Source organism: Pygocentrus nattereri, chromosome 16 (assembly GCF_015220715.1).
Source record: "Pygocentrus nattereri isolate fPygNat1 chromosome 16, fPygNat1.pri, whole genome shotgun sequence".
Lineage (NCBI taxonomy): Eukaryota > Metazoa > Chordata > Actinopteri > Characiformes > Serrasalmidae > Pygocentrus > Pygocentrus nattereri.
In genome coordinates, this window is record NC_051226.1 from 23,542,524 (window position 1) to 23,567,111 (window position 24,588).

The window sequence follows — 24,588 nt, forward strand, 5'->3', positions numbered from 1 at the left end:
TTTACCATTAGCAGCGCAATTGATCTAATACCACACTATACAGTCAGTTTCCTGGAAATAGATTTTGCCTACTTAAGGACTAAACTTTTTCTGAGATTTAACAATGAAAAAAAAGTTTGTAGTCTAGGATTAAGCTTAATCTGTGTTCATAAAACCAGACCATAGCATTTTTCATTTACCAAAGTTTTACTGCGCTTTATCAAATCAGCCCACTTTCCATAAAAGATCAAAAATGACAATGTTTTACTTTGACTGGTCACATGGGGCCTACTTTCAGAGGGGAATGATCTGTGGATGTTCAATGGTGTCCAAGTAATTCATAGAAGCTGAATCTCAAATGACTCCATCCTTGCTATACGGTGCGCACATCATACGAGATTAAATAACAACTTCTACATCCGAAGAGCGAAATATTTCAAAATATGGAGTCTTTTGGTTTAAGTCATGCTACAGTCAAACGGTCTCGGTTTTATCTGAGATCACACTGTGAAGGATCCTAATGGTTTAACAGGTGACCATTGGCTGATTTTCTCTAATCAGATGGAATTGAAAAGTGTTCTACAGGAAACTAGCAGTCTGTACTGGAAACCATTAAGCCTGTTCCTAATAGAAGACAAAAGCATTAGGTTTTAATCCTGATGATGGCGCTCTTTCAGCAGGGCGATTTCTTCCTCCACCCCATTTGCACTTGACAATAGCGGTATGTAGGGAGCACGAAATCATCTGAGACGCACCTAAAAGTTTATTCAACCCTTATTAGCCAGTACGTGCTGTGACGTCACGCGACATTTCCGCTGGAGGTGGCGGGAAATTTGGGCGCGCGCGTGTGTTAAATGAAGGCCTGAGCTGACTGAATTCAGCGGTTCAGCGATGATGTCAAACGTCTGGTTCACGTTATCACGACTTTTCGCCATCTTACACGTTGTACACTATGTTACCTGTACACCCGAGTCAGACAGTGAGGAAACATACAACAAATACTACAACTACGCGGGGCTTACCCGCCGCCTCTGGAGCTTTGTGGAGAAGTACCCGCACATCTGCAGCCTGGAGAGCGTCGGGAAGTCGGCTGAAGGCCGGGAGCTCTGGGTGATGAGGGTCACAGCTCATTCTGAGAGAAACGAGCCTGGAAAGCCTCGCTTCAGATATGTGGGCAACATGCACGGAGACGAGGCGGTGTCCAGACAGGTGCTGGTTTACCTCACCGAGTACCTCCTGACTCGTTACGGAACTGACCCTCGAGTGACCGAGCTGGTCAACAGCACTGACATTTACATAATGCCCAGCATGAACCCTGACGGCTTTGAGAAGGCCACAGAGGGGGACTGCACGGGCAGCAGCGCGGCTCGACAAAACGCCAAACACGTCGACCTCAACCGCGGTTTTCCTGACCAGTTCGACCAGTTACCACGGGTCTTGGAAGGTGATGCCCCCGAGGTTACAGCTGTTATGAGCTGGATTTTACACAAGAAGTGAGCCTCCACTCTTTAAACGTGTTTTAATGATCTGTCTACATTGCACAACGCTGCTTCAGGTGGTTTTACGTTGCGTTTTGTTAGTGTTGATGTGTGTCGACCAGAAGAACATTCAGTCATAAACTGCTGTGGTGACCTCCGTTTACTTAAAGGGCCGGTTTTCAACCTTGCTTTCTCTCTTAGAATAAACAGGCGGGTTTTGTTACTGGTTCAGGGTGATCGATGCAAACGAGCCGTGTTCTGATTGGCTGCCCTGCGTTGTGCCTCTTTCTAAAAGCAGTCATGCAGCACTGCTTATAACCTCCGTGAGAACGGCAGAGCTAAACTGCTGTAGGTTGAGTAAGTAAATATGTGCAAGTATGCTGGGTTTTGTAAAATGCAGGTTAGTTTCCAGGGGATAAATTGTACGTCCTGAAACTTTTATCATACTACGTTAGACTTTATTTTAAAGTGGTGTGGAAAATGACGTTTTCCATGATGGGGGCCCTTTAACTTATTAGATTTTGACTGTGTCTGGGTTGATATTTTGTACTGTTTTCTTTACACAATTCCTCTAACGGTGCATCTGCCCCTGTCCCAAGGTTTGTTCTCTCAGGTAACTTGCATGGAGGCTCCGTAGTTGCCAGCTACCCCTTTGATGACTCCAGCTCCCATATTGCATCAGGGGTGTACAGCCATTCTCCTGATGACGCCCTCTTCCGCTATTTGGCACAGACTTATGCTGAAAACCACCCCATTATGAAAGAAGGTAGACCTCGGTGCCCTTATGACCCAGATGAGGGTTTCAAAGATGGCATTACAAATGGAGCAGCGTGGTATGACGTACCAGGTAAAGTGCAAGCGTCTACCCCATTAGTACATATTTATTCCCAATGTTCATTTAGTTATAGATGCTTGTTTCATGTTGTTATTGTGTGTTTATTTAAATTGTAGGAGGCATGCAAGACTTCAGTTACCTTCAAGGAAACTGCTTTGAAGTCACTTTTGAACTGAGCTGCTGCAAGTACCCGTTTGCCTCAGAATTGCATACTGAGTGGAAGAATAATAGGGAAGCCCTGTTGACCTACATGGAAAAAGTGAGAGTGCAGATAAAGTAAAACATTTCAGCCTGGTGCTCTCATACAGCTCTATACACAGTTAGAATATCTGTGCATTCAGGTTTCAGTTGTGTGTTGATTAGGTAATGAATGCTTTTGCCTGCTCTTGCAATTCAGTTCTCTTTAATCAAGCCAAAAATGTAAATCTCATTCATATTCATGTGCAGTGTTTGTGACACATCTGTATTATAATTATTATTTGGAGATTATTGATTTTCTTTTTCACATGATTGACCATATTGTTAAACAGCCTATAGGAAAAGTAATCTAAAAGACAGTTAAGAGTTTCTGGTCAATGACCGAATGCTTTATAATGAAGAAATGTTTCATTTTTAATGTTTGTTGTTGAGTGAGGTTTGTCTTTCTAGGTGTTTTTGTGTTTTCCTCTTTTTCAGGTTCATATGGGGGTCAATGGTTATGTCATGACCAGTGCAGGAATAGGTCTCCCAGGTGCAAACATATCAGTAGCTGGAAATAATCACAACATCACAACCTGGATATTTGGCGATTACTTCCGTCTGCTGCTGCCAGGAACATACAACATTACAGCCAGCTCTTCTGGGTAGATATTACAGTCATGTTTGTCACTTCATTCAAGAGACCTGTAGAGATTTAGAGATCTGTAGCCTAGTTCACAATTATAAAGCGACATGGTGCAATAGAGTTTTAGAACACAATTACTTTGCGGGAGTCCAAAGTGACTCTGTAATCTAAGATCTGGAATTATTTCAGCCTTTAGAAATTTTCTGTAATCATCTCATAGTGTGAATTGGGATTTCCTTTTAATGTTTTATTTGTCTCAGGTACCTTCCCAAGACCGTAAATAATGTGACAGTAACCGAAGACAAAGCCACTCTACTGAACTTCATCTTAAATACTTCAAGTGAGAAGATGCAAATGCCAGGATTTCTGGCCAGTCCTGTACCAAGCACAGCATTCACTCCAACTGTTCGGATCTTTGACAACCAAGGGGCTTCCACTCCTGAGCCTTTAGTCCATCCACAAGACATCCGTCACCACAGTTATTTGGACATGGAGCTGTTCTTGCAGCAGATCAACACAGTTCATTCCTCTATCACTCACCTCTACTCCATTGGCCAGTCAGCGCAGGGCAGGGAGCTGTACGTCATGGAAATATCCACTAATGCTGGCATTGATCAGCCAGGTACAGCCTTGTTCCACTTTTATCACTGTTTATACATGCTTTTAATTCCACAATAACATTTTCAGTAAGTTATTTTAGAATGTACATGTCTCATTGTCATTGTCTTTGAGCCACAACAATGTATGGCCAAAGCAGCTAATTGGTTACTTTTGAATAGGTAAACCAGAAATCGTTTTTGTGGGAAACCTACACGGCAGTGATGCTGTTGGCAAGGAGATGCTCTTGATCTTGGTGGAGTACTTGTGCAGTAATTACGGCAGTGAGGCTTTAGTCACACGACTGGTTAACAGCACAAGAGTGCACATATTGCCTTCCATGAACCCAGATGGTTACGAAATGGTATTTGAAGGTAAGATTAATAGGTAAAGGAGAGTAGTGTATAATAATACATAAGTCTGTAAACCAATCCATTCTGTCTTTCTCTTTTAGCTCAAAAATATTTTGGCACCAACAGTGATTTCAGTGGTGGTGTGAGATACAGCAGTAATCAGAACACAGACTTGAGCAAGAACTTTCCTGACCAGTCTTATGGAGAGGATTTTGTACAACCAGAGAAAGCAGCAGTTATGTCCTGGATCAAAACTCACTCGTTTGTTCTGTCTGCTAGTGTTCTTGGAGGTATGCTATAGATTTAAAGTATTTGTTTCAACATTGAAAGTCTCTTTGTTAAACTTTTTTGTTTATTGGTCTTTAGGAATGATTGGAGTGAAATATCCTAATTCTGTTGATTCCCTTGATGAGGATGTATTTAAGTTAATTGCTGAAGCATGTTTTGTGGTAAGTGTTAAATTGGTGCTGTTAATGTCATTTCAGTCTATCAGACCTTCTAGTGCACTTGTTCTTGGTTTTGGTTCCAGAAATACCCATTTCTACAGTTGTCCCAGGCCTGTGATCTGCCAAGACCTAAAGACAGAAATTACATTAAACCTTCAGCCCCAGGTTAGACCTAGTCTTTAAAACATCATTTCCATGAACACTTTTTTTCAGAAGCCAAAGGAGTCGAATCTACTACACATAGGGTCTATGTTAGTATACATTGATTGATGTTCACAGGCTTACCATGAATTATCTAAATCTGTCTTTCATGACGCATGAAAATGTTTTAGAAGTACTGATTATACGCTTGATATCTTAACATGCTTTTCTGAATATAATGTATTATAAAAAAACAATAACACCTTTCTCACCCTTAGCAGGGATTGATATGCAGACTTGGGCATATCGGAATACAGGCACTCTGGGATTTACCATTGGTCTGAGCTGTGATCTGTATCCACAAGCAAAAGATCTGCTGACCTACTGGAAACGGTATCATGTAGTTCTGCTGCAGTTTATCCAGCAGGTGCACTTCTCTGCTGACCTCCCTTATTCTTTTCTCTGCTTGCCTAACTAATTGATGTACATAGAAATAACCTTTTATTAATGTATAAATTATAATTTTCTCCACATGGTTGTTATAACCAGCTAAAGCTGTGCAGCAATAGTGATATCATGCTGCAGAAATAACATACTGATATAAGGATGCAGGTGTAATTTTGCTTTGCGTTATCTTCCATATTTTTATGGTTTTGATTCTTGTTAGGTTCATTTTTCTGTACGGGGTAGAGTGACTGATGTCCAGTCTGGCCAAGGCATTGTTAACTCTACTATAGTAGTGGAAGGCTCCAGGCACCATGTCCACACAAGCAAGTCTGGACAGTACTGGCGGCCTCTGGCTCCGGGAGCGTACAAAATCCAGGCCTTTGCTCCAGGGTGAGAAATGGACACTGTTGAATTCAACCTAAAACGAGGAAAAGGAACAGGATATAAGTATAAGGATTAGAGCTGTCCCTTGTGATTTAGTAATATAATCAGGTTATGCACTGAATTATTTTGATAACAAATTGAATAGAAAGAAAGAAAAAAGCCTAAGCAATAAAAATGTGTTCAAATGATGGCCCAGCTGTAGTAATCCCCTACTATTTCACATACTGTGTTTACATTTGTTTTCTGTGTTGTAAGATTCATCAGGACCTTTAGGTCAAAGAGCTGGACGAGCTTTTCAGAAACTTGGCTGTTAAGCAGCCATTGACATTCGATATATTTTTCTGTTTCTGTTTCAAATCAATCACTGTGCTCTGCTTTCTCTTCAGATATAGTGCAGTTGTAGTGCCGGTCAGAGTATTGGAGACTCAAGTAGAGCAGGTAGATATAGGACTAAGTCCAGAGCCACTCGCACACTCTGAAGGCCAGCTGGAAGGCGAAGAGTTCCAGAAGCTGCTGGAGGACCTGTCTTCAACTAGTGGACTTGAACAGCTTGTCCAGAGCCTCCTTCCAGGTGGAATGCTACACTACAGAACCTACAGAGAGCGTTCTGACTTCCTGCAAGAGCTTACACTCACCTTTCCTCAGATCACTCGTCTTTACAGGTAACAGAGTCTAAAGATCAACAGGTTTTAATATTGAAAGCCTAACAAGTATATTACACAAACTTTGCTTGTTTTATTGTCAGTTTGGGTCATAGCTGGGAATTCAGGACCATCTGGGCTCTGGAGATCACAGGCAATCTTGAGTCACCTCAGCCCACAGAGCCAAAGATGCGCTACGTGGCGGGTGTCCATGGCAACGCTGCAGTAGGGCCAGAGCTGCTGCTAGAGTTTGCTTTTGTTCTTTGCATAAACTATGGTGGGAATCCAACCATCACCAAGGTGGGTGCTACAAGGTTGGTTTGTTTGTTGTTTGCTTCCTCTCAACTATTTTCTAAATAGCTTTCTTTTCACTTGCTATTTTCCTATTTTACTGTCTTTTTTTGCATATTCTTGCAAATCTTTAAGCAAAAATCTTTGGTTGAATTGTGTTCTGCACATTAAACCATGTGTACATGTGGTTGAACAGAAATGAATGAATTCCTGTTCCCTATGTTTTTGTGTGGTTTGGGTTGTGTGTGTGGTTTTTTTTTTTTTTTTTTTTTTTTTTTTTTTTTTTTTTTTTTTTTTTTTTTTTTTTTTAAAGCTGGTCGACAGAAGCAGGATTGTGATTGTGCCATGTGTGAATCCAGATGGGAGAGAGTTGGCTCAGGAGGGAAAGTGTTTCTCCACTGCAGGGCTAACCAATGCCCATGGTGTGGATCTCGACACGGACTTCCTCTCTGGTCAGTCACAGCAAAGGCTTTGTTAGTTTATTTTCAGTATGTGGACATGTTGATTTACTGAAAGATTTACTAATACATCAGTTGTGATTGTAGGGCTGTGCAATTTTAATAAACAGCATTAACCTGATGACAGAAGATTAATGATTGAGCCACATTTCCATATGTTCTAGGGCTGCACCAGTATGAGAATTTTGTGCAGATGCAGCCAGTATTTTTTGTGTACATATCTGTGGATGCATTGTGCAAATACATAATTTCTAAATGATATAGAAACTACAATTAGATTGACATTGATTTCACCTAAGCATTACAGATAAATGTAACTTGTATTTATTGTTGGTTACGAATGAAGTAAAATTTAATAAAATGCAGATACTTTAGTACAGTGTCACCTAAATACTCTACCAATAAAAAAAAAACATTAAAAATAAGTTTAACATCAAGTAAAATCTAAACTATTTATTTACAGTAAATACCTGCTCATATGATTCTGGTATCATCGTGCATCCCTTCTTTGTTGACTGGCGTGACTCTGAGTCATCAAAATTACCACAAACACTGATCTGATGTGGGGCACATTCGCATGTTGCTGTACTTACTATATTACTATTGCACAAACTAATATAGTGATAACAATTAACAGTATATTGTACAGCCATACCCAATACTATTCAGTATTCTGTCATGTGTTTAGGTAGCTTGTCTGTGCAGCCAGAGACGCGTGCCATGATGGATCTGATAAGAGAAGGAGGCTTCTCTCTCTCTGTAAACCTTGAAGGAGGTTCTCTTCTGGTCACATACCCCTACGACCGAACCACTCAGCCTGGTAAATTAAAAAAAATTGTTACTTCTGACTCCATGTTGCCAAAATTTCAGCAAGTGCTGATGGACAAAGTATTTGTTTTGCTTTATTCTATGTAGCACACAATGAAGAAACACTGAAATATCTTGCTGTGGTGTATGCTGGCAACCACCTTGGCATGCACTTTGGGTATCCTGGGTGCCACATTGGGCCAGGTAGGAATGAAAACATTCAGTGTAATGGAAAGGCAGCTTTTTGTATCTGTGTCATAGTTTGAATGTGGAAGTAGGCAAGACTGTCTTAAATATGTGAAATGTGAACATTGCTGTTGCCTGAAGAACACTGGGTGCTGTGCTCAACCTGAACGTGCTTCAACAGAGTCAGTCCCAGGAGGAATTCTGAGAGGTGCTGAATTCAGCAATCACTCTGGCAGCATGAAGGTACATCAGTTGCATATTCTTATGTCATGTTGTGTTATTACTGGGTCTCGACAATAGGAATGCTAAAACAAATTTGAAAAAATATAATGATGCCCTTTTTTTTTTTTTTTTTTTGGTTTATACTGTTCTGTTCCTCACTCCAATATTGGCAGCAAAGGCTTCAATGGCACAATAGCTGGTAATGTGCGTAACAATAGCTCTTAGATGAAGGTTTCTGAAATCACCAAACATCAGGTATTACATGTGTCAAGAAGTAATTGAATTATGAAGGCGATTTAAAATCTCAGACAGAATCTTGGCTTTAATATCTGCCATGTCAACCTACCCCAACCTCCAAAACACCAATAAAAAAAAAAATTGGTTTCTTTTAGGAAGAAAGCACAAGACACTTCTTATCACCAGATCTCTCATGTACTGGTTAGGAAAAACAAACATTTAGTTGGAAATGTTTTGTAAGGTGCAAATCTAATAGCTTGCATGTCTGCATTTGCTCCAGGATTACAGCATGGATGTGTCTCTGTGTCCTGAAATCACAGTGTACACTGGCTGCTGTTTGTACCCACCTGCTGAGCAGCTGCTCTCGCTCTGGGTAGAGCACAGGACATCTCTGTTTGCCATGTTACTGGAGGTAACGGATTTCATGTCATATCTCCTGAGCTGACCTCAGAGTTCTTTCCAGAAATGCATCACACACAGTTAATGATGTAAACATCATGTTCTTTAGGAAATTATTTTATGCAACATGTATATGCCATGATTGTTTTGGTACACAGTAGTGGAATAGAGACAGTAAAATATATATATATATATATATATATATATATATATATATATGTGTGTGTGTGTGTGTGTGTGTGTGTGTGTATGTGTGTGTGTGTGTGTGTGTGTGTGTGTGTGTGTGTGTGTGTGTGTGTAAATATAAAACATTACTATCAAAAAGTATATATAATTTTAGCCCTAGAAGATTGTTGCCCTTTTTCCCCCCTTTTTGCCAGGTTAACAAGGGCCTAAGTGGTGTGGTGAGAGACAAGGAAGGCCAGCCTGTGTCTGACGCTGTGGTCCGTGTAAATGGCTCTGTGTTGGTGCACTCAGACACACAGGGCTACTTCCACACTCTCTTGCCTCCAGGCACTCATCAGTTAGAGATCCATGCTCAGGGCTTCCAGCAACAGCTCTGGAAGGTAGATCAAGGCTTTCTGTGTCCTATATAATGTACTATTTAGGGTGTAAGGAGCCATTTAAAATTCTAAAATTCTTAGACTTTTGTGTGGATAGTAACCGTTCCTGAACGGTAAGGGCACTATCTGTATTGTCCAGCAGATGGTAGCATAAGAGATATATATATATATATATATATATATATATATATATATATATATATATATATATATATATATATATATATATATATATATATATATATATATATATATATATATATATAAATTTTTTTTTTTTTTTTTTTTTTATTTAATATTATTAAATTCCACTGCTATACCTATAGGGAGGAATTCTTTCCAAATTGAAATGCAGTCACTACAGTCAAGAAACATGAAATGTAATCAGTGCACAAGTGAATTGCTTTCTACCATGTAGTTCTTCAAACGTGATTGCCTTATTCTAATGAAAAGTATAAAAAAGTGAAATGCCGTGCACACATGTGCGCATGTGACTGCTGTTTTTCAGTATAGCATTCAAGTGACATAAAAACAATATAATAGATGATTCATTTTAGCTTGCGTTTTGCATGGCACTGTTGGAAATAATGTTGGTGTGCATTGCATTTAACACTTTTTCACTGCAGTTATTGCATTTCAGTACAGGTACAGGTTCCTTGCTGCTGCTGATGTTGTGGATGTTATTGTGATTTGTTGTGCTGTGTGTTCTTTTGTTCCTGACCCTCAGGTGAACGTGTCATCGCATCAAATGGCAAGTCCTCTTGTGATCGAGTTCACTGAAAACAGTACTCACTTCAGCCAGGGAGTTGTGCTCGCTGCTGCTAGTAAGAGAACTAGAGTGCAAATACATTAAGCTTCATTGTCTATTAGTATTTAAGCTCAGAGTTGCACTTCTTGTGCCATGACCTCAGAAGATCTATATGAACATTTTTCTTGGTGGAACAAACTGAGAAAATGTTATGAACACCAACTGGATGTAACTTCAATGAAATGATGATTCAACTAGAAATAAACATAGTCTAACAAAAAAAAGTCTTGCTATGAGTAAAAGCGTATCAGGTCAAAAAGTTACTAGTTTCAAGCACGTCCATTGAGGAACAGATGTTTCTTAAGCGCTATTGTCTTTTTGGGTTCCTTTTTGTCTTTAACATTTTAAAGCTTGAAGAAATGTGGCAAGCAGTGGTGCAATCCATATATTGAACCAGCAGAAAAAAGAAAATAGAACTAAGAGAGGGGTAGATTCCATTCATACACTGGCATGCAAGTCAAAGTATTATCATTTAAAAAAACATTCAGATGTAGTACATTCAAAGAAATCAAATTTTCTTAAGAACCTGTAAATGAGTAAATGCATCCAGTAGCTACCCACCTCTGATAATGAAGTGTATGTGGACTGACTTGTGCCTTTTTTTTTTTTTTTTGCCCTTTTTCCCCAGCTTCTATAATAACTATCCTGCTTTTCTCCCTCCTGATTTGGCACTTCCGCTCGGCCAAATTCGTTAATGGGGTACGATGGTTGCGTCAAGAGAACCTTCAAATGGACCCCATTGTGTCTGAGAAGTCACCCCTGCGGGGAGTCTTTCTGGAGGAAAGCGAGAGTGAGGATGATGCATTCTATCTAGAGCAGCACTGATATGAATCTTAACTGATGTAAACTAAAGTTGTTAGTTTAAGCCTTATTTTGTTTTTTCTGCTCTTCTGTTGTTTGATGCAATAATAAAGTTAGCAAATTTCTTTTGTACAGTTGTCTCTTTTTAATGTCCTTTTACCAAACATGAGTCCAAAAAACTCTATGCGCATATTTTATTATGCCATTTCAGATACAGTGTGAATTCTTCTTCCAGCTTATTTCTCTGAAAAAGTGCTGTTCCCTTTTATCAGCAGGGGGCAATGAATCACCAACCCAGATCAATGGCTGGTTTAGAGTTGGTATTATCTCTCTCACTGACTGGCCCTCATTTCCAAAGCATCTTAGCACAGGAGTGCTGACCCAGGATCAGATTTCTTGCAGGCTTTCAAGACTGTGGTGAAAGAGCTGCACTAAGCCAGAAACTGCACTGCTTTGTTAATGTGGATATTCTCTTTTTGCTGGCTGTCATTTATTCCTGTTCTCTTGCTCTAGGGAGCTTTTGCACCTCTAAACCATATTGGCTTAACTTCTAATAGGTAGACTTGTTATTCCAAGTAGAGTGCATTGATGATATACAGTGATTCACAGGAGCGTTCACTTAGAGTAGTACTTAACTGAATGGAGAGGTGCGATATCCCAGAAGTATGTTGACTAAAACCTCTGTATTATACAACTTTATTCACATAATCTATGGCAGCATATTTCAATAATTGAAATTTAAAATTGCATTTTCAGTTTTTTTGAATGTGGAAGTCAACAGTGACTCTGGTCAGCTATTTATTCCAACATGTTTGATGTGAAATTAAATGGTGATTATGTAGTTAAATGGAACGTGAGCTTTAATTTGAAAGTACTTGCACCTACATTGGTTGAACTGTATAGGACCGTTTTATACATGGTCCAAAGAAATGATGAAGAGGTTGCTGTACAATATATATTGCATACTGTTACTGGAAAAAAAAGAAAAGGGTAAAATGCACTTGTGTTCTGTATGTGCAGGGCAGAGCAGAGCAGAGCTGGGCTGGGCTGGTGGGAGGGTGGAGAGTGGCTCTGTAATGCAGGAAGTCCCAGTAGTGCTCACTTCCAGTAAGTGTGAAGGATGAGGAAAGAGTGGGGAGGGGGTAGGGGTGTATGTGTGTGCATGTGTGACATTACTAGTGTCTTCATGTAGCAGTTATTTATATATAGTACAACACAAAAATTGGAGACCACCAGTCATGTTTGGATAGTTGCTTGTGTGAATGTTGGTATTACTTTGAAGATAACCAGAGTTATCTTTTTGAGAACAATTTTAACTAGTTTTGTTAGGTGGCAGTCGTGGGCTGGAGGTTAGGGAACTGGCCCTGTGACTGATAGATTGTCGGTTCAATCCCCAGCGTCGACAGCACGTGACTGAGGTGTCCTTGAGCAAGACACCTAACTCCCAATTGCTCCCCGGGCGCTGTGGATAGGGCTGCCCACCGCTCCAGGCAGTGCCCCTAGTGTGTAAGTGGTGTTTCACTTCACGGAGGTGGAATTTCCCCATTTTGTGGGATTAATAAAAGTAACTTTTCCAGCCTTCCAATCTAAAAACCAACTGAAACTTAAAGGGGCAGTAGGGTTCATACAAGTACAGTGGCGAAATTAAGTGCTGATGGGTTCTATATATTTAGTGTTAAGTCTTTTGTGTAATTTTCTGTTAAATTATGTTTCCTGCTTTTTTTTTAATAACATTATAACTTGTACATATTGGCAGTTTTGACTGGAAGTGAATAAATAATGGTTTATGGCCTGACTTGTGCACAGTACTATAGATCTACAGCACACACATTTTAGTGGCTGAATGCAATTTAATGCAATTAAATAATTACAGTAATGTTCTAACGCCTGGTGTAAAGCCTTCCTAGAAGTGTAGAGGATGTTACTGCAATGACACCTTGCTGTTTTGGGAGGAGAGAGGCAAACTTGATTTTAGAAAAGCCGCTGGATGAGCGTTGGACGTGTAGTGTATATTGGTCTAATTGACATATTGCTGCTGTTGCTCTCCCATCCATGGAAAGATGGGTCGACCTGAGAGGGAAAGTGCTTTAGAATTTTCCTGGAATTCCCTTATCATTTGTGCTCAACCCCAATAACATCGCTTCTAGAGTTTTTGCCTTTTATGCTAGTTGTGCATCAACAGCAATCTGGTGAAAAAAACAAATCGATGTGTATATGCTAACAGCTTTCTGTAGCAATCTTCTGAAAGTAATCAGTATTGTCAACATAATTGCTTGAACGATGAAAGTAGACTTTTGCTCATTCAGTCTGCAGTATTACTTACCAGTGATGTCATGGCAGTATATCCTTGAATCTGCTCTGTCTGATATGTTTTATCTGACAAAATTATGAACTGCGGCATGCCACTGTAATATGACAGACGATCAGAAGAATGAACGTTCAAATTTATGTTGAACTGTATTCTCCCATGGGCCAGCTGAGGCTTTGATCTAGGGAAGAGTCCGAATGAGTCGGAGGAGCAGAGTGCTATTGATTTCTAAACTTCGTTTGAGCAGGATCCGCACTGAACAGTGTGCACTGCTCAGCTTTTCCAAGCAGAGGCATGTGGCTCAGATGCTGGGTGTTGGGTTTTCGGTAATAACATACAGTGACACATAGCTTAGCATGATGATGTAGTTAGGAAGTAAATATTATGCGACTAGGTTAATAAAATGGGAGAGTACAACAAATATTCTTTGATTATATATACTTGGATCAGATTTATTTATTGTTTTTTATTTTGTTTGTTTAAGTGGTTCTGACTTACTGCATCTACTGTTCAGTTAAACCTGAAGTTATTTTTCTTCCTTCTTACAGTACTTGATGATGAACGAATACATCATGCTTTTGAAATAAATGAGGATGACAGCAAGTGATGGGGGGATTAAATCATCAACCAGTGTCTTACCAGTTTTCTTAATGTGAGGGTACCTAAGTCCAAATACACCCACACAACTGTGTGGGAGATATTATAGGCTTCATTGTTATATCTACTTCTGTGCATACCCTATAGCTTTTCTTGGCCAGCTTTTTGTATAGGTCTCAAAAGTTTACAAGGGGGGATACAACCTTGTGTGTCTGTAATGTTGGTTTATGATGGTAAGACAGTTTCTGTGAAAGCTTTGCACTGGATCAAATACAAGGTATGCAAAAGTAGAACTAAACTAGATATACAGTACAGTCTGTTACTAAGTAGACAGTGACATCCTTTGGCTCTACACTCTCACACATTGCATTTGAAATGAAACAGTGATAATGAATCTCACGCAGACTGTCAGGCTATATAAATCCAAATCATATGGAACATGCACAAATTACTGTACTTTATATACAATGTATGTCCAATGCATAGGTTTGGGCGTGAAAATAAGTACACATCCTCTACAGAGAACACGGAGAAATGTGGCATGTGCAAAAGGTACATTTTATAAGGTATATTTCATTTCCAATACGTTCAGCTCAACAAATTCTTTGGAACTGCCCACTAAGAAAAATGCCATATTTATGTTCCCAGTAGAGGATATGTTAAAGCATATCGTTTTACCAGGGGTTCTCAAACATTTGCATATGACTGCGTAAAGCCTCCAACACTTGGCTGAAGAGTAATGGACTGCATTCTCTGGAATGATGGAGTTTCATTCAGTAACTTTGGGATGAGGTGGAGTGGTGTTTGCCATCCAGAACTGATCGTCCAACATCATTACCTGACCACATTAATGTTTTTGTTGCTGAATGCAATCACATCATTACAGTAATGTTCTAGCATCAAGTGTAAAGCCTTCCCATAAGAGTAAAGTCTGTTTATTCCACAAAAGAGGGACAAACTCTCTATTCTTAGCTTAGTTATTAGTAAATACAAGCCAAGTGATAAATATTCTTTGGTCTTAATTTGTAGACAACTGAAATTAAAGTCTTGGTTTCACACAAGCTGGTATACAGTCCATTTTTGTCCTGATACATTCATGTATTATCAGTCTGTGCTACTCCATCAGCAAAGCCATTTACACTGAAGCAGAAGCTTTTATCATTATCCCCACTTACCACTGCCCACATGGACGCTAGAGAAAAAACAAGATTCTTTATGGATATTGGTGGCTCAACAGCTTTGTGGTTTTTGGGGAACAAAGACCTGCTTTGAAATTTTGCTCTGTCATGAAGAATGTTTGATGGTATTCAGAAAGGACTGAGATAAAAAGCAAAGTTTGAAGACTAATTTCTAATTAAGCATCTCCAGATATCTTTTAAGATGCCTTTTTACAGACTATTGTTAGCATTCATTTTTGATGTGGTCTGTTATGCATCCATATCATGGTATATCCATGGTATATCCATGGTATATCCTCATCATTGTGTTTTAATCATAAAAGGCACTCGATAATGAATCACATAAACTCATGACTGCGTGTGAACTGACCAATCTCTAAATCATGGTCATGATTTGTCTAAGCAGAATGTCCACAACAGTACAGCGTCCATCAGAATAATCACACTGATCACTTTTCTGATATTCCTGCAGGCCTAGTGTGCAGCTGGAGGCCAGGACATTTCTAATTTCCTGTGAGAGAACTCAGTTTAGCCATGCCACCACACCTCACTCTGAAGCTGGTAATGACTAAATGCACAGACATATGAAAGGAGTGCACTTATGGAGACAGCGTATTGATTACTAGACTTGCCTCCATCTACTCTGATCTCTGTGTTTCTCATAGCCTCTCTGTCTCTCTCTTTTTCCTCTGCTCTGGATGGCTAATTGATACAAGAGCAGAAGGTCATTTAGTCCACTGTTCATGCTCACACGCCCATTTGATTGGATTCACTGGGGTGTGTAGAGAAACATATTAGAATAAAAGTGATTTAGGACGTTTCACAGTTTTTGCTTTAATGAATATGACTGGCCTGAGTTAGTATTGCCCAGTTTATCAGGCCCCTTTTATCAAGGGAAAAAGACCATGATAAGATCACTTTCAACCACTACCAGGCCACTACCGTCTTGGTCTCACTGCACAGTAAAGAATGATCCACTACCCAAATTGATATTGGTCTGATGGTGATTCCTTCTCGCTGATAAACAGGGTAGTTGGCGCCTGATACATTACACTGCAATATGTGCTACAGTCAGTAATTGTAAACCTACAAAGCATACCTACAGTACCATGTCATAGTCAGAGATCATCCTTAATTGATTTAATTTCCAGTCAAATTAACGATTTCATACAGATATAATTTTATGAGCTATAATCCACTTGCATGAGGAAAGGAAAATTAGTGAATAAATAGACATTTCAAAAACTTATTTGTTATTAAAGTTATTAAAATATATAGAGAACTTGGGACTCCTAACACCCGTGCAAGACTTGCTAGACCACCAAAATTGCCACTGTTGGACAAACAGTACTTAAAGCTTTCAGACATCAGACCTAGACATAATCGAATGTATTTGGGGTTACTTGGATTGTGAGAAGCAGAAAATGCAACCCACTTCTAAGACTGAACTTTGGAGGTGTAGAAAAACTAAAAGCCAGTAAGCTGATCTGATAAAATAGGAAATTAGTGTAGGTCAGGCGTGTCCAATCTTATCCACAAAGGGCCAGTGTGGCTGAAGGTTTTCATTCCAACAAAGCAAGAGATCCCCAGATCAGCAGTTTGAAGACTGAAACCAACTGGCTGAACAAGAGGAATCGAGTTCTCCAGCTTGTTTTGAGGGAAAACCTGCAGCCACACCAGCCCTTTGTGGATAAGATTGGACACCCCTGGTATAGATGCACAGTAGGTGCCCAATATACATTGACACTGTTATTTAAATGTGGGATGTTAAGTTAAAAAAAAATACACAGATATCCGTTAACCAGGCATGTTTAATAGAAGACATGCAAGGAGTGTGATAATATGGCACCTTGTTAGCACAGGTCACATTTGCACAATGCATGAAAATGAAACATACACGAAATCTTTCATGCGTTTCAAACTATCCGGCACTGCATACAACATTAACATAGCATTTGCATACATAATGGTGAATCAAAACTTGACTGAAGGACTCAACACTCAGCTCCTTGTTAAAAAGGACTGCCTAAATGGTGCATGACTGTTCTGCCCAGAATGCAGACCAGCCACCTTTCTTCAGCATTCTCGTAAAACCACATCATGGATGATTTTCTCTGCTGAAAAAAATCAAGTGCTTCAACTCGGTTAAATTCAATCAATGAATTAAATGAATAAAAGATAGATAATCATATATTATTATGATAATTATTTGTGTTTGTACAATATGTAAATAGATTAATCTCACAGACCCTTCAGTTTCACCACTGCACTACAGTTTCAGAAGAATCAAATAATTCATTAACACTGCAGTACCCAACTGTTCCTTCTGTGCATACACATGGACAAACACACAGGACATATAGAATAACAGGACAAAAAAATCTTTCCCTTGACACTTTTCAAAAAGGCTACAGTTTTAAGAAAAATAGTCCACAGAATTATTTCATTCTTGTTTCTCATTTTTGCTGTTCTTTTCAGCTTATTGCACCATGCAGAAGTAGTTACAAAAGAGCGAAATTAAATATAAAATATAAAGTATAAAACCATAAAGGGAAATAAAATGTTCACATATAAAGTCCATAAATACTATTCAGTTTTTACACTAATCAGTTTTTGCTTCCACACAGTTGAGCACTTGTGCAAAATGGTCTATCTTAGCTAATTTTGAACTTGATTGGCAAATTTCATTTTAAATTTATTTCACTGTATGAGTGTAACATAGTAAAGTCTGATGACACTGATGGTCAGTGATAGTAGACAATGAATTCCTCCCATCCAGAAACTCCGCTGCTGCCTCAGAGAACATAAACAGAGCAGACCATGCATGGGAAATCCATATTAATAATGAATGGTACGCACTGTCCACAACATAATTTGATGCATGATGTTTTCATTTTTTACTGCATGTTATCTGATTCCTTTCCTTTAAGCTCTTGAGGACTATCGTTTCTCCTCAGAAGACCGTGACCTCTGTGATCCTCCATGATAAAAAGAAGTTCTGCACTACAGAATATCAGCTCTCTAGAGGGCACAGACAAAGAAAGAGAAAGTGATAGAAATTATATTATATATATATATATATATATATATATATATATATATATATATATATATATATATATATATATATATATAAGTAAAGCTTTTTCAATGGTTCTTGGCTTTAATGTGCTGGTCTAGGGAATAAATTTGAGTTGGTAAAGACTATACACTGCAAAAAAATGACAGCAGGTAAAAATCTCAGATCAAGTCCATATGAAAACATTTTGGCATCCCTGATCAAATGATATGTTTTGTTGATTTTCTAAGTGAGGCATTACGACTTCCTCTACAGAGAACACACTTCTGCACGTTTTAATGCAGTTACTGATTTGCTGAATTTAACATGTTGGGGAAAACCATAACATGTGGCCTGTGCAAAAGGTATAGCACATTTTATATGTGTTGAATTGTTTTCAAATATATTAAACTTAGCAAATTCATAGAAAATGTGCAACAAAAAGAAAAAGTTTTTTCTCTTTACAGGACGAGTTCACCTATTTTCACTTAGAAAATCAGTCAAATATAATTTAATCAGGGGTGTTCAAACTTTTGCAAATGACCATCTAACATTTCTCATTTAGAGATTGTTGTGAGGGTATTATAGTGAGAATATTATAATAGTATTTAACTTATTTCTAGATTTTCTACTTTTATCCAGATAAACTTTCTCATTCTGTAACCACTATATGTCAAAACAAGTAACAAGTAAAAATGTCTAGATCTAGAATCTTAAAAGATTCTTTCAACAATCTTGAAATATTTGATATATATTTGATATATTGACAAGATTTAAGATGATTTCACTTGCCAAAATATCATTTTAGCAGCGCATGCTCAGTGAACACGGCCAATGAATAAAATAAGTGGACAAAGATGATAACGATGTTATAACAACAAAATGACCACTGCATAATCAACCTACAGATAGCATGTATGTAAAAGTGTGTTAACCAACATCATGTGGAGGTTCTTTATAAAACGGGTTCTTTAAAGAGCCATCCAGTAAAAGGTTTCTATCATCGAAAATATGAAAACAAATTCATGCATGTTTACCTGTGATGGCCAGATAAAGAATCACACCCAGACCCAACAGCATGGCTATAATACTGAAGAGCATTGAGCGCCGTCCCAGTCTTTTTGCTCCCTCAAAGTCATTTGTCTGGATCATGGAGCGTGACTGAATATCACACACACACACACACACACACACACACACACACAGACAAGCTGTAAGGAGCAGCTCGCGTATTTGACAAAAATGAGAGATTTTATGCAGTCCAAAAGATCTCAATCCACACATGGCAGCCAAAACAGAAGTCCTGGTGCACTGAATGTGCCTGATTCAAATGTGTGGATTATTTCCACATGAATAAAATAATCAAAACACAATTTTGTCTTTCAAGCTTATTTATACCGTTTGGGAAAAGAGTCCTGTAAAGGACCATCACTGTTAAAAAAAAAAAGCATCTCCATTTTTGTCATTTTCATAAAGTATGGACCAATAGAAATGCTCCACAACTGCTTGGAATAAAATCTCTTTACACTAATTTACATGGAAAGTAAAGATAGTGTTTGCCTTTTCCTGTAAACTTGCCATTTTGGAGATCCGTAAAGTGACGACACATAACTAATAGAGAAGAGTCACTTAACCAAAGACCCATTTACCTATTCCAGTGTTAATCTGAGTTATGCTTCTATTACAGCTGCTGCTTTACTCAGGAACCCTTGAGGAACCGCTTTCAGGAGCTGTGTTTTTTCATGCACTGAGAAAGAGTAAAGGTAAGAAGTTCTATGTAGAATGACGTCAAGCTTAAATGCTTCTTTGTGTGGTGAATGTTTCTCTGCATTGATGGAGAATCTTATACATATCTGTTTGTGTTCTTCAAGCTTGACGCTGTGCCAAGAGAAGAAATCTTTCTGGTTCTATGCAACCACATACAACAAGTTCTCCATCAGTCTGAAGAACCATTTTACCACGCAAAGAACCATTTAAGCGTGGCAAGTTCTACACAGAATCGTTTGCTAAAGAGCCCTTGAAGAAGCATCTTCTTCGCCGTGCTGCAGTTTGCTGATGTATTTTATTCAGAAATGATCCATTTAAGGCAAATTCAGGGCGTCGTTGTTCATTTAAGCTTAAGGTGCCCTCAGACTCACCGCGTGCGCAAAGTAGAGCGCTAACATGTTGAAGGGGATGGCCGGACAGAAGCAGGACAGCACTGCCAGCCACATGAAGCTCTGCGGTTCGGGCGCGTTTGGGGTCAGCGCTGGGGACGACACGCGGATCAGACTGAGCGGAGATGGAGCTCGGACAGTGATGTTTCCCGAAGATCCGGATTTAAACGGTGACCTCCGTCCATTCTGCTCCGCGTTTAGGGACCTCACGCTGCCCCTCCGAGACCCAGGAGTCCCGAGACCCTCTTTGGACTCCGTGGCTGTGACGCCAAGAAGTTTCTGAGTGTCTCCAAAATCGCCCGGCTGCGGCGCTCCGCTCTCGCCCAGGATGCCTGTCTCCAAACCGGCGTCCGTGTTGATGGCCATCTCTTTCAGGCACCGAGGAAGTGATACGAACGCAGCGCAGCGCTTTCAGATCGCGACTCTTCTGCATGAAACATAAGACGGAACGATTTGAATTAATCCAGTTAGAAGCGCACGAGGGCTGCAGCGTCGAGCTCGTGTGGGAGACAGACTGGACATCCAGCTGCTTCATCAATATTTGAACATCGGCAGAACTCACATTCGCGAGAGGCTGCGAGCGGAGGGTGAAGCGGAGCGCCTAATTGGTGGAGTTGGAGGCGTTATTTGACGTTATAAACGCAGCAAGACGCGTATTTGTAATGGGGCGAGCGCACCTCCACACTCTCAGTTATAGGGGAGCGAGGGGGGTGAGACGCCCCCCCTGGCGAATCCTGCAACACGTTTTGTCAGCCCCTTTCTAGTTATTCTAGTTTGCATTTTCACTTCAGAACAACAAAAAACTGCTTTTATCCTTTTAAAGCGAATTACTGAACGGGTCCTTTTCCTTCAGGGGTCCCCCTGTGGCTGCAGAGTGTATTTCGCTTTTCGCTACTGTCATAAATACGACTCGTGCTTTGAGTCTGCCACATGGTCAGCGGCACACGAGCGTTTGTTGACAAGCTGAGAGTTACAGGTTACAGGAAATCGTGAATGTAATCTGTCGCGTCCACATGCTTGTGTCACACAAATACATGCAAACGGGAGGCGGACTCTGCCAGCGAAACACCTGCTAAGAACATCAGAAGAGAAAGAACCATGTCGACCTACAAAATAGAGTAAAATCACAGGATTTTATTACAGGAGGTTGCAAACTCCAGCGTGGCAAGGCTGGAGGCCGAGGCTGGCTCAAGGAGGCTCAGCAGTGAGACCAACACAGCAAAGCTGGAGGCTGGAGATGGTGTGGGAGCCATCACCCCCACAACTGCACAAGACCTGGCATGGTTTGCTGTGGGGAGCTCTACCATACACTGGCGGAGCCATGGCAGTGGGGCCATGGCCCTGTGGGAAGACTCAGAGTGCCTGGTGTTGAGGAGCAAGTGCCCTGCAGTGTTTGTGCTGGCCGGGATTGTGTATGCACCCAAGGCCTTGGCTTGAGCTGGTAGGGACCGGCTGATATTTGAAGGGGGGTGCTATGTAGCAGCCTGCTACTGGCTGGTGCTGGTTCTAATGAGCTCGGGAGGCATGGCCACACAAACAGCTATGCAAAAGCCCATGGTAGGTGTGTGTCCTCCTGAAAAGGGACTGGGAAAACTGAGCTAGCTTCTTTTTACAGCTTTTTACAGCTAAACCTGACATGGTACCATAAAGTATTATGCAGCTCTGCGAGAGGTTTCAAGCCCACTCCTCCAAAGTTACTTAGCACTATAGCAGGCACCATTCTCCTTATTGTGAGTCAGTGTCCCATCAAAATGATTTTAAAGCTGTTATTTTAATGTAAAATTCTTACATAATATTGCCATAATCATGGAGATTAAGCAAAGACCCTGTTTACACCTGGTTACTTCATGTGACTAGGGTCTGGATTGAATCCTGATGGTAACAGGTTTGCCAAACTTTGGTGAGGTGACTGCAGTGAGACTTTCTGCAAGATTACCTATGAGATCCAGTGTCTCTTACTGAGTCTCTGACTGTCTGACTGACAGATTGCTTTTTTGAAACTCTACCTGAGACAAGCAGCAGGTGGCACTATACACCATTACACATCACCATCATACCCTCCTAACTCTACCAGTAACAGGCTAATAAAGGAAGAAAGCAGAAACGCATTCATTGAAATACATCCTGTCTTGTCCTGTATCATAGACACTTATGTGAAAAATACCATGGATCCGATAGCTGTCCAGTAAAACTAAGCTTACCCTATCTCTCCCAGCCAACCTCGCAGCTAGCATTTGTAGGTCATGTAAATAATCATGTAGCATATTTTCCAAAATGTCAGATGTTTAATGAGCAATGAAATAATGAAACAAACTGTATTAAAGTAATTAGAAAGTAAAATTAAACTAAATGAATTAACAGTGAAGCATAAAACAAAAATCTCTCTCTCCCTAAGGAGTGTAAAAGTACTCTGAGAAATCTGCCCTCCTAGCCAGGCAGTTGTTTGGGCCCACAGCTAAGTAGACTAGCATTTGAGTCTCATTGCTAGAATATCCTCACACAGCAATTCACACTACCTGGTTTTGCCCAAGCTTAGATCTTCCCAGGGACACGTGACTTCACATGCTGTGAGTGACATATTCTTTGGCTATTGTCCCAAACAAAATCTCATGTCCATAGAAATAAAGGATGCTGACCATAATTCCAAGGCAAGGCAAGGCTAGTCTGTTCAAGGTTTTGCCCTTCAGCTATGGCAGGCTCTAAAGGTGTTCACCAAGTGTATGCGGGCTGTGCTGTTCCCAGGAAGATCAAAGGATATGAGAATTCTTCCAAATCTAGATGGTTCGTCTTTATATTCCTCAATGAGGAGTCAATCCATAGTGGCTGTATTCACTTTCCTGGAGCATGTGCCAAGTTTGGGACTGTATACTGACTTAGACCATCCAGCTCACAGGTCTATCACTATAGTCACATTCCATAATTGTGTTCCCACATCCTTGGTCTCCTTTTACATGTAAGGCTGGGCATTTGACTGACATTCTCTTTTCTTTAGGTGGCATGATGTACACAGCAATGGCATTCACCCTTGTCAGCTCCAGATGTGGCTGTCTGGAAGCTGAACACAATGGAATGGATGCACTGGCGCATGTCTGGCCAGAGAAGCTACTTTTAGGCCTTCCCTCTGCTTCTACTCATCCTGGAACTGATACCCTGCATTTAAGTTTGCAAGAACTATTTTTTACTAGTGCTGCTTCCCCTGCTACAGGATTCAACATAGCAGCTCCTGCTTATGAGGAATTTCCTGTACAGCTGGAAGGGCAGGTGTAGCATTCAGATTGTCTTGAAGCATCGCTGTGATCACCAGGTCAGAACCACAGCTGATGGACTATGAGCTGGCAGTCTGCAAGGGTGTTGAGCCTAGTCAACGTAGGCAATATAAAACACTGGAAAATGTTCTGATTAATGTGTGGCCCAGTGCAGCATCCAGTTCCTTACATGGCTGCCATTTCGTTTTCTGATGAGCATTATATTGAAATTCTGATGTCTGCGTTGCGCAGTTAACACCCATGTGGAGTCAGAAGACCACTGTAGGTTTTGTCCTTGGGATTACAATTTCTATGAAACTCACGGTTAGACGCCAAAAGGGAATTACACAATTTTTCATAATTGAAATTTTCCCAACACCTGAATGACCGTACATCTTAGCATCAGTGTACCACTTGGCTTCCTTCATTGCGCAGCAGGATGCTCATTGTTCTCTGTAATGTGCAGTTCGGGCTTTGAGGCATTAAATGGACCTCACCACTAACATTTGTCAGAGGAGCCTACTATTTGTAAAAAAAACAAGAGAGACATTCTGTCAAATCAGCCTTTATACACAAAGTGCTAGATATAAACAATGGCAGCCAACACTGGGACTGGTGTCTTGTCATATTTGCAGTATAATTAAAGTATACTGCTCTGTTTACTATACGTCAATGTTTTTGATAATGCTTTTAATCATTATTAGTGCTCATAATACTGCTCCTGAGACTGTTAGTCAATGGTGCCCCCTCCAGGACACTGCCTCACCCTGCACACTCAATTAAAGATAACAAGAACACAAACTGTCCTTATTAAAGACCATCCTTATTATAAAATGTCTTGCTACCATCTGTGGTTTTTAATTGTGATAAAATTCATTTATGTTTGTCATCTTGTTCAAAAGTATGTGGACATCATAATTCAGGTGTTTCAGCCACACCCACTGCTAACAGCCTATAAAATCAAGCACAGAGCCATGTAATCTCCATAGACAAACACTGGCAGCAGAATGGGTCGTACTGATTTTGAACGTGGTGCTGTCATAGGATGCTGTCTTTGCCACAAGTCAGTGTGTGAAATTTCTGCCCCGCTAGATCCAGTCAACTGTTATTAATTGTGCTATTATTGCGAAAGGGTAGCATCTACGAGCAA

The 24,588-nt window shown here is 40.1% G+C and overlaps 2 protein-coding genes across 4 annotated transcripts; one reads left to right on the plus strand and one right to left on the minus strand.

Annotated features, from left to right (window-relative positions):
• Positions 1-800: 800 nt before the first annotated feature.
• Positions 801-11,028, plus strand: cpdb (carboxypeptidase D, b). Of its 3 annotated transcripts, none has more exons than XM_017704372.1 (21): positions 801-1,472; positions 2,057-2,304; positions 2,409-2,551; positions 2,968-3,134; positions 3,376-3,737; positions 3,895-4,086; positions 4,167-4,355; positions 4,432-4,514; positions 4,595-4,676; positions 4,931-5,079; positions 5,320-5,489; positions 5,870-6,145; positions 6,229-6,424; positions 6,729-6,867; positions 7,562-7,693; positions 7,789-7,884; positions 8,048-8,109; positions 8,606-8,737; positions 9,105-9,290; positions 10,015-10,111; positions 10,724-11,028. In XM_017704372.1, the coding sequence occupies exons 1-21, from the start codon at positions 871-873 to the stop codon at positions 10,918-10,920; spliced, it is 3,900 nt and encodes a 1,299-aa protein (XP_017559861.1). In that variant the 5' UTR covers positions 801-870; the 3' UTR covers positions 10,921-11,028. The 3 variants fall into 3 exon arrangements, with proteins under 3 accessions (XP_017559861.1, XP_017559862.1, XP_037401702.1); XM_017704373.1 differs by having other exon boundaries at positions 4,934-5,079; XM_037545805.1 differs by lacking the exons at positions 8,606-8,737; positions 9,105-9,290; positions 10,015-10,111; positions 10,724-11,028 and having other exon boundaries at positions 8,008-8,076.
• A 5,748-nt stretch (positions 11,029-16,776) lies between these two features.
• Positions 16,777-20,787, minus strand: trarg1b (trafficking regulator of GLUT4 (SLC2A4) 1b). Its single transcript, XM_017704248.2, has 3 exons — positions 20,176-20,787; positions 19,075-19,198; positions 16,777-18,000 (listed from the first exon to the last, which is right to left on the minus strand). The coding sequence occupies exons 1-3, from the start codon at positions 20,557-20,559 to the stop codon at positions 17,993-17,995; spliced, it is 516 nt and encodes a 171-aa protein (XP_017559737.1). The 5' UTR covers positions 20,560-20,787; the 3' UTR covers positions 16,777-17,992.
• Between the last annotated feature and the right edge of the window lie 3,801 nt (positions 20,788-24,588).

Bases quoted from the DNA above. Each gene is read 5' to 3' on its own strand.
- trarg1b (XM_017704248.2), bottom strand. From the start codon at position 20,559: ATGGCCATCAACACGGACGCCGGTTTGGAGACAGGCATCCTGGGCGAG. The intron at 19,199-20,175 runs GTGAGTCTGAGG...TGTGATATTCAG, and splicing joins CGCTCTACTTTGCGCACGCG to TCACGCTCCATGATCCAGAC.
- cpdb (XM_017704372.1), top strand. From the start codon at position 871: ATGATGTCAAACGTCTGGTTCACGTTATCACGACTTTTCGCCATCTTA. The intron at 1,473-2,056 runs GTGAGCCTCCAC...CCCTGTCCCAAG, and splicing joins AGCTGGATTTTACACAAGAA to GTTTGTTCTCTCAGGTAACT. The intron at 6,868-7,561 runs GTCAGTCACAGC...TCATGTGTTTAG, and splicing joins CGACACGGACTTCCTCTCTG to GTAGCTTGTCTGTGCAGCCA.